The sequence below is a fragment of the Daktulosphaira vitifoliae genome, unplaced genomic scaffold (assembly GCF_025091365.1).
Source record: "Daktulosphaira vitifoliae isolate Bord-2020 unplaced genomic scaffold, ASM2509136v1 Scaffold_1, whole genome shotgun sequence".
Lineage (NCBI taxonomy): Eukaryota > Metazoa > Arthropoda > Insecta > Hemiptera > Phylloxeridae > Daktulosphaira > Daktulosphaira vitifoliae.
Window position 1 is genome coordinate 81,324,111 of NW_026099572.1, and position 10,658 is coordinate 81,334,768.

The following is a 10,658-nucleotide window of genomic DNA, read 5'->3' on the forward strand; positions in this document are numbered from 1 at the left end:
TAGTTCAAATTTCAAAGTTATTTTTCTCGACTTAAAAGAAACAAACAAATTTAAATAAGTTTAACTTTCTATGCTATATTAATTTTTTATTTATATAATATTTATGAAAATCTGTACTCCCCTTGTCAGGTATTTTAAAATAAAATAAAATACAAAACCCAGAATTTTAACACAAAAATAGCATATTTTTGAATACGGTAATCATTTTTACCATGAAGACAAATCCAGAGGACAAATTTTTTTTTTCAAATTAACATATATTACATAAGCTTTAATTTAATATATGTATATATATATATAAGTGTCAGTCTTTTCGAAACATTTTCAAAAGTTAAGTTGAAGAAGTTAATTTTTTGTAAAAAATTTACTATTTTGAAAGCCTTCCTGTGGGCTGTCAAAGGATCATATGTTCACAAAAATATATGAAATGATAAGTAAATATCTAAGGTATTTATAAAAAAAAATTATATTGATTCGATCATTTTTAAAAAAAGTTACCATAACTTTAAAAACTACCATAGTATTTAGTAAAAAAAATTGAAAAATTTTTGAAAATTAGCGATTTTTAAATTTGTAAGTTTTTGGAGGATTTCTCCTGTTTACAGGGAACGAAGAAATTTTTTTCAATTTTAGAGGGTAATTTCTTCGACTAAATACGATTTTTGATCTTTTGACATATTGTTCATCAAAATCGGTCCAGCGAGAGCTGAGATTGAACGTTCACAGACACAAAATAAAAAAAAAAAACACATCATAGTAAAATTAATACCTTCCAGCTTCGCATCGAAGCTAAAATTTGTCAAAAAAGTAGGTCAAGTGAGAACTGAGAAAATAATATTAATATGAATTTCTTCTCACAAGAGGAGACTACGGTAATGGGATTCAATAACTTCAATAAATATCAAGGATCCCCTAGATATTTATTGGAGTTATTGAATCTAAATGAGATAAAAATCAAATGTGTTAACCATTTTTTCCTAACTCAAGAGTTAAGTAAAAATGAAATGCTTCAGGCGTAAAAGACCCAAGTGTTACCGTCTCAGAAACCGTACGTCTCATTTGTCACTTATTAAAAATGGAAATTTAGCTAATTCAAATTTTTAAGTAATTTTTCTCGACTTCAAAGAAACAAAAAAATTTAAATATGTTTAACTTTTTATAATATGTCAATTAGATTGATATAATATTTATGAAAATCAGTGTATATTCCTTATAATATAATAAAATACAAAACCAAGAATTTTAACACAAAAATAACATATTTTTGAATACAGTAGCTATTTTAACCACGAAGACAAAAAAAAGTCTGAAATTTTTTTTTTAATATTAAAGTATATTATATAAGCTTTAATTTAAGATATATATAAATGTGTCAATATTTCCGGAACACTTTCAAAATGTAATTTTTTGTGAAAAAAATGTTATTTTAAATCCCCCCTGTGGGCTAGTAAAGGGTTAAATTTATAAAAAAAAATACACCAAATTATAGGTAAAGACATAAAATATCTATAAAAATAAATTTATATTGATACGTTCATTTTTGAAAAAGTTATGGTAGTTTTAAGCAATTAATTTGAAAAAATTCCGAAAATTAATGATTTTTAAATTTGTAATTTTTTTGCAGATTTCCCCCATTTACGGGGAACAAGGCAAATTTTTTCAATTTTTAAGGGTAATCTCTTTAACTAGATATGATTTGTGATCTTTTGACGTATCGTTGAATGAAATTGGTTCGGTGAGAGCTAAGAAAATGTGAAAACAAACACAAAAAAAACACATCATAGTAAAATTAATACTTTCTCAGCTTCGTTTCAAAGCTAAAATAATTATAATTAACACAATCAATTTATATTAGACAAAAATATTGTAAATGAATAATGAATTAAATCGTCAATAAAATTTATATTTTAAAAGTATGGGTTTCAATTCAGTTATGTGCAGAAATGACTCGATACCCATATTAACACCAAGCATGTTAAAAAAATAGGCTGTAAAACGGTAAAATATGAACGGATTGAATTGATTTGTAATAAAATTTTTTATAATACCTCATTGAGTGGATTGGGTGAACATGTGAAACATTAAGTCGTAAAACACTAGCGTCAGTGAGCATTTTTCTCAAAAACGGTCGAAATTTTTAAACGCCCGCGGTTGAGCTGCAAAAATACTGCCGGAGTCTCGCGATTGAGTACTTTTGTAAAAAAATTATTTAAAATGAGCACTCTCAGTAATTTTTCCAAAAAAGCGCTTTTTTCTTTGTTCTATTATATAATAAAATATTGCTATAATGTCTTAAATTTTTGGAAATTCTTTCAAAATTAAGCCCACCTATCTTATTATTACTTCTAATAATAATTTTTTATTAATTTATAAAAAACGTCCTTTTATTTGATAAATTATTATTCAAAATAATAAACTTTAGTAGTTACCTCATTTGACAATATCAGCTTAATCAAATTACTCACGCACAAAAGAATCATACATTTTGAAAACATTATATCTCTTTAGAATTATTTTGAAGTGAACTTATAAATTTTTTATGATATTCTGTAATTTGTCTCTTTTGTAAATGTAACACATTTAATTTTGTAAATATGTTTTACTATTTTATATAATTTATTTTAATATACTTAGAAAATAAATTATATTTATTTAAATATTTAATGTTCATATTTGTACAATCTAATCATCGTAAAAATTTAACTAAGCTCAATAACTTTGAGAATCTATTATTTTTCTTGTTATATTTACAACTTATTCGTTATTTTTTATTAAAGGCGCAATTTAGAAAAGTGTACAGATTCTGCTCAGAATACTATTAGATTCACTACATATATTGCTTACATTGTGTACATGTTTCTTATATATACCTACAATGTATCTTATATTTAATCCACTTAACGTATTTAAATTAATTAATTTTTATCGTCTAAAAACAAGACAATAATATATATAAATATCACAAAAAATTAAAAATCCATTAATTTATTTTAAGAATCAAACCACTAGTCTTTTGTAAGCTATTTCTTTATACAAAATAAACAAAATTTAAATATAAGTACTATTACAGGTGATTATTGAACTAAGACTCATGTGATTAAAAATATTTAATTTGATTTTTTTATACCAAAAACAATTTTTTCTACGTCTTGATCTATTTAAGCAAATAAAAACTGTTCTTATACAATTTGACCACATTAAAATTTTATCCACTTAATTTATTTAAATGAAAACATTGTATTAACAATTTTACAAGTAAAAAAAAATTATTTTACTAAGAAATTGTCTTTCTAACAATAAATATACAACCAGTATTTTAAAAGAATTTAGAATTTTTATACCATGTAAGAATACAATAATTTATGGATGGTCCGTTATATAAATAATAAAAATCTATATGAAAATCGAATATAAAAATCAGAATTAAAATTTTGATCATGATTAATGTCGTATGAATCTTATCATCAGGTGTCAGACGCTTTGGTAAGCATATTTCCAACATCGTTTATGTAGTATCTGAACCTGTTTAAACCAACCCATACTTGTCTAAACAAGATCTTCGGCCCTTATAAAAGAACGTCACATCAATTTCAGACTCATTCACTCACTANAGTAAGAATATTTCAAACATCAAAGGTACCGCCATACTATAACGCTAATTAGTGTCTACATTTCATAAGAACAAAGAAAACGTCTGTCGTTATGGTATTATAATTTCTAAGAATTTTATCATGAGTAACCAGACGCTTAGGTAAGCATATTTCAAACATCAAAGGTATTACTATATTATGACCCTTGATTATTCGAAAAGTATAAATTTATTATTTTAATATTTTACACACGCGAATAAAAAATTATGAACCAACAAACGTCTTCTGTATCAGGTATGTAGATTTTTAAAATTATTAACATTTTAATATCTATTTAATTTTACCACCCCTACTATTTTTATTTATTTTGTTCCAATAAATAAATAATTTTTTTTTATTATTGTCGTATGAATCTTATCATCAGGTGTCAGACGCTTTGGTAAGCATATTTCCAACATCGTTTATGTAGTATCTGAACCTGTTTAAACCAACCCATACTTGTCTAAACAAGATCTTCGGCCCTTATAAAAGAACGTCACATCAATTTCAGACTCATTCACTCACTATCTTTTTTAAAGCGATTATATACAAAAACCATTTGTCTGATTATTTCTATTAGTTGTTCTGAAGAATTTCTATGACTTTTGATATAAAATAAAGTAAGTAATACATTTATATATTTTTTTCTATTAAACTGTTTTCAACTGACTTTGGTTACTAGTTTATGTTTAGAGTTGTTTAAAACTTTATTAATTTTTTATTTTAAAATGAAGGAATTAAAGAAACAGTTGAACGATCAGAGTACATTAAAAAAATATTCAAAATTAAGTGATCTGGAGGAACACACGCCATACAAAGTCATATCTATGAAAAATACAAGCACACGAAATGGGGTTGTCTTTGTTGGTTGTCTATTCAACAATATGAATGTGTTTATCGCGAGATTAAAATTAACTAATGAAGAAATCGAAGCTTACAATATCAACAATGATGACAACAAATTATATAGAGGCAAAAGTGGAAATGCATATTTGTTTGATTTTCAGTAATTTGTTAATATTTTTCTTTGTTTATTAATTTTGTTTATATAAAATAAATAAAACTTGTAAGATTTAAAATTCAATAAAATATAATATTTTTATTTTATACAATTTTGTCGTATTTATTTCACTATATGTCTTTGTGTATAATGAATATTAAATATAAGTCTGTAGTATTAAGCAGTACAAAGAAGAGTTTTTCACATTAAATATATACAGTAAATTTAGTATACGCTATAATAATTGTAGTAGGTTGTACTATGCATGGTATGTAGTAGACTGTTTATAAAAGTAGTTGGGACACTGTGCTGGTTTACCGAACATACACAGGTATGATTTCACGAAGTTGACGTTCCCCACACTCATGTCCCAAATTAAAATATTTGAGCGACGATACCTTAAGTGTGTACGGCTTGAAACAAGATGACGTTAAGATGAAGTGGTTAGTGTATTTTCTAAGTGTCGCCGACCAAGAGCAACAGAATCATTTTGACCTGTTGTACATTGGTGACTCTGCACAAATATCATTACGCGTACATTTTCGATTTTTCGAGGCTTGTACGCAGCCAAAAAACCAAACGCCTAGGTCGCATACACACTTGCAAATGTTGCTTCACCAGCTTTGATGATCAGTCTAAAAAGCATATTCTTCGGGGTCAACAAGCGTTGGAGCAACACAAGTTGATATGCGGTAAGAATAAGCCTATTTTACCTGTTATGCCGGCAGAGGGTAGTAAGGTCGAATTTGACGAATGGTTAAAGACGCAACGGTTACCGTTCGTTATCTACTCCGATTTTGAGGCTTTACTGGAGAAAACAGACGATCGTATGGGTGCATACATCAGGACTGTGCACAACATCGGACGATGTTTTTTTTTTTTTTTGAATTGGACGAAATGTAACTACCACTTCAGGACGCTTTCTATAGTCAGTTGAGTGAGTCTAATATTGATGACGACGACTATTGACATGCCATGGAGGTTTGGAACCGTTTCGACCCTCGGTGAGTACAGCGACCTATATCTTAAGATCGACGTGTTGTTGTAGGCTGATGTGTTTGAGAACTTCCGCGACATCTATACTTCAATATACAATTTGGATCCGGCGCACTATTATACCGCGCCTGATTTTAGCTTCGATTGTATGTTGAAGTACACCAGAATGAAGCTGAAGCTCTTGAACGATCACGACATGCTACTGATGGTAGAACAGGGTATTCGTGGTGCGTTAGTGCAGGCCGTCAAGCATTATGCCAAGGCCAACAATCTAAAGACACCCGATTACGATCCATCAAAACCAGACTCATGGATCGTGTACCAAGACTGTAAGTAATCTATACGTATATAAAAACGCGCAATAATTGAACGGTGATTTAAAAATGTTTAATGTATACAGGCAATAACCTTTACGGGTGGGCTATGAGTCAGCCCATGCCGTACGGTGGCTTCCGGTGGTATAAAGGAGCAGACCCTCTGGTTTATCTCCAATCGTTGTCGGACACTGGTAATACGGGGCGTATATATGAAGTGGATGTATCGTATCCACAAGAGCTGCATGACGAGCACAACGACTTGCCGTTCTTGCCTGTCAACGAAGTACCGCTGGGTTCCAAAGAGACCAAACTCATGGCCACTTTGAAACCCAAACAGCGGTACGTCGTACACTATATCAACATAAAACAGGCAATCGCACACGGACTGCAAGTCGATAAAATATGTATAAATAACCTATAAACTATAAGCGATGATACTAATATAAATATTTGTAGTGCAGGTGCACCGCGTTTTAGAGTTTCAACAAAGTGCTTGGTTGAATACAATACATTGAGTTGAACACTGAAATGCGGAAAAATAGTGGCAAATGATTTTGAAATAGCATTTTTCAAACTAATGAATAATGCGGTCTTTGGTAAGTGCATGCTCAATGCTAAAGTGGGTTATTCGATAATTTTTTACATTTTATAGGGAAAACAATGGAGAACATGCGAAAACGCATCCACATTGAGCTAATCTCCAGTCTCAACCGTCTGAGCAAGCTCGTAAACCAACCAACCTTCAACGACTGTATCAAATACGGTGAAAGGTTATGCGCCATCATAATGGACACAAAGATGGTCAAGTTTATCAAACCAATATACGTCGGTTTAGCAGTGCTTGACATTAGCAAGACGCTAATGTACAAGTACTTCTACGACGTATTGAAACCACATTATGGCTGTGCAATCGAATTGGTTTACTGGTGAGTTCAACCGTACAAAATAGAAATATTTTAAAATTTAGAAATTATTTAGTAGAAATATTTTTTATAATATTTATATATTTTTAAATTTTTCTCAGACTCCTTCATATACCTGCTCAGAATAGGCGACTTCTACCAGGATTTAGCTGATAGCCCCGACTTACTGGTGCACGTGGGCGCATCTAGCCTGCTCAAGGATCACCTTTGCTACTCCACCGATAGAAAGAAGAATCCCGGCTTGTTTTCAGACGAGACCAGTGGCCTCACTCTTTTTGAGATTGCTGCACTTCGATCAAAGTGCTACGCATTTGACATGGAAGGCAGCGAACTCATAAAGTCTAAGAGGATCCGCGGACACATCGTCCGGAACCATCTGTCTTTGGACGATTATAAACGGTGTTTGTTCAAAGACAATGGTGATGGTGATGATGAGTCAAAATGAGCATGGCTGGAGAGAATGCCCGTGTGGTCATCGGAGTGATACGTGGTAGTGATTCTCCACCGACATTGTCGTTACCCTACACACCGTACCGACAGAACGTGTCAATCCGTTCGTTTGAGCACGTGGTGCGCATTTTACGTACAACCAATTTGGCGCTTAACCGTTTCAATGATAAGCGCTACACGCTCGACAATAGAATCGACAAGTTGGCCCACGGGCATTATGCTATACCACCACCGTATAGTTTTTAAGTTATTATCTTTGTAAAAAAAAAATATTGCCAAGAATTATAAATATTTTTTGTAAATATACATGTATAAGTAGTTTTAAAAAATTTTTTTTTTTTTTTTAATGTAGTAAGAAATTGTATTTTTTCTAAAAAATATATGTATATACGTGTACAAATCTGTAAATATATATTTATATACTACAACGTTTTTTTCTCTTCTGTGCAGTACAATAGTTGTACGTGTAAGTATGCCATAGTATTTAAAGTATAGTTACGTAATGAGATGTCAGATTTTGATGGTAAGGTATAAAGTATTATCCACCAAAACTCTAAGAATACCCTACCGTATTTAGCATGAATATAATATCATACGGCTGGGTTTTTGACCATATTTTAGCCTTCTGAAGAATTAAGAAGAAGAAAAATGATTTGAGTTTTATAGAAACATAGTTTTTTTTATATGATGTTATTAGAGAAATATAATGCTAGATAATAATCATTATTTTAAACATTATAGTCTTTGTATCCATTAATATTTTAATTACAAATTGCGTTAAAAATGAGATTTTTGACTATGTCTCAGTATATAATAATAACAGCACTATTTTGTCAATGCAACATATGTTTATTTTTTTTATAAATTATATACATGTTTTAGATACTTGTCGTTTTACGACGGATAGCTATTACTAACAACTACTGTTGGTATTTCTTGGTTGTTTCTGTTATATCATCAGCCAGCGACCCAAAAAATGTCGAGCATACGTTTTCTCCGTTAGAAGACTGAAAAAATGATTTATATTTATTAAATACGTTCTAATCAATTAAAAAAAAAATGTAATTCACCATTTCTTTAGTGTATTCTTCCAGCATCATCCACCGTTGTTCCAACTGCTGGCTCGCAAATTGTTTTATTTGGCTTATGTAGCTCAGATCGCTATTGGGTAAACTGTTTCTAATCGTATAATCCGAAACCGCATTGATCAACATACATTTGTTTTCCACATTTACTTCATACTGAAATTTCATATATTGAGCCATCTATTCCAACTGTTGTAGAACCAATGATTGAATTACAGTCATCTTTTAATTGATAGTCTCGAAGAAAAAACATTCCAAAACGCTGAGTTTTAAAATGTCTGACCGGGTGAGTAACACTCGGCATTCATCTTGTGCTTATGATTCAAAGACTAACAAAGACTCTCCTTGAAACGTAGTCTTTAAGAGTGTGACGTATTCATCCTTGAGTAAAATAATCATTTGTCTTGATACCAGGTCGAGAATTAGCGACAGAATATTACTCATCAACGTATAAATCCGTTGTAAGAGATTTATTTTACATCGTTATAAGTATATAATGGGTTGACGATAGTAAACGAATAGTTACGTTAAATCGATCTTTTGGATCCTATCCTATCTGAACGAATTTACGAGCATTGAAATTCAAAACGTAATCAGTTCAATCGATTAATTCACTGTGAGGTTTGGGTTTAACAAATGTTTGTTTGTAATAGAATTTAGCAATTGTAGCGAGAGAACCAGCCATTCTTAAAGTATACAAATATCGACTTAACACATTACTAACACGTTAAAGCAACGTCTATTTATATAGAAAATCTTATAACGATTATAGCGCTATGCATAGACCAATGTGAAATTATTAACTAACTTAAACCCAATAGCAATTAATAGTCTAATTGTTACTCATAGATATGTTACAAACAGTTGTAAACACAGGCAGACGGGGTTCAAACAGGATGAACAGGGATTTGAACACGTTCAGACAGGTTTTAACATGTTCAGACTTGTTTAATCGAGATTATACGAATCCAAGATACACTGTTCGGTAAACCAGCACAGTGTCCCAACTACTTTTATAAACAGTCTACTACATACCATGCATAGTACAACCTACTACAATTATTATAGCGTATACTAAATTTACTGTATATATTTAATGTGAAAAACTCTTTTTTGTACTGCTTAATACTACAGACTTATATTTAATATTCATTATACACAAAGACATATAGTGAAATAAATACGACAAAATTGTATAAAATAAAAATATTATATTTTATTGAATTTTAAATCTTACAAGTTTTATTTATTTTATATAAACAAAAAAAAATATTAACAAATTACTGAAAATCAAACAAATATGCATTTCCACTTTTGCCTCTATATAATTTGTTGTCATCATTGTTGATATTGTAAGCTTCGATTTCTTCATTAGTTAATTTTAATCTCGCGATAAACACATTCATATTGTTGAATAGACAACCAACAAAGACAACCCCATTTCGTGTGCTTGTATTTTTCATAGATATGACTTTGTATGGCGTGTGTTCCTCCAGATCACTTAATTTTGAATATTTTTTTAATGTACTCTGATCGTTCAACTGTTTCTTTAATTCCTTCATTTTAAAATAAAAAATTAATAAAGTTTTAAACAACTCTAAACATAAACTAGTAACCAAAGTCAGTTGAAAACAGTTTAATAGAAAAAAATATATAAATGTATTACTTACTTTATTTTATATCAAAAGTCATAGAAATTCTTCAGAACAACTAATAGAAATAATCAGACAAATGGTTTTTGTATATAATCGCTTTAAAAAAGATAGTGAGTGAATGAGTCTGAAATTGATGTGACGTTCTTTTATAAGGGCCGAAGATCTTGTTTAGACAAGTATGGGTTGGTTTAAACAGGTTCAGATACTACATAAACGATGTTGGAAATATGCTTACCAAAGCGTCTGACACCTGATGATAAGATTCATACGACAATAATAAAAAAAAATTAAATTAAATAAATTATTTATTTATTGGAACAAAATAAATAAAAATAGTAGGGGTGGTAAAATTAAATAGATATTAAAATGTTAATAATTTTAAAAATCTACATACCTGATACAGAAGACGTTTGTTGGTTCATAATTTTTTATTCGCGTGTGTAAAATATTAAAATAANATGTGTAAAATATTAAAATAATAAATAAGCGTCTGGTAACAGTTGATAATTTTTTTAGAAATTATTTATTATATACATACTCACCTCTCCCATTAGGTTAGTTTAAGTTAAGTTATGTTAAACGCAGTGAAGATTCGGGGTGCTG

General features: G+C 29.8%; 1 protein-coding gene across 4 annotated transcripts in view; it reads right to left on the reverse strand.

The window, feature by feature from the left end:
• Positions 1-2,595, reverse strand: part of LOC126895033 (uncharacterized) — a 50,126-nt gene extending 47,531 nt beyond the window's left edge. For 2 of the 4 annotated variants that reach the window (XM_050666489.1, XM_050666490.1), the window contains exon 1: positions 2,430-2,595. In XM_050666489.1, coding sequence (XP_050522446.1) covers positions 2,430-2,495 — 66 coding nt within the window. In that variant the 5' untranslated portion in view covers positions 2,496-2,595. The remainder of the gene's footprint in view (positions 1-2,429) is intronic. The other 2 variants (XM_050666487.1, XM_050666488.1) reach the window with 2 other exon arrangements.
• Between the last annotated feature and the right edge of the window lie 8,063 nt (positions 2,596-10,658).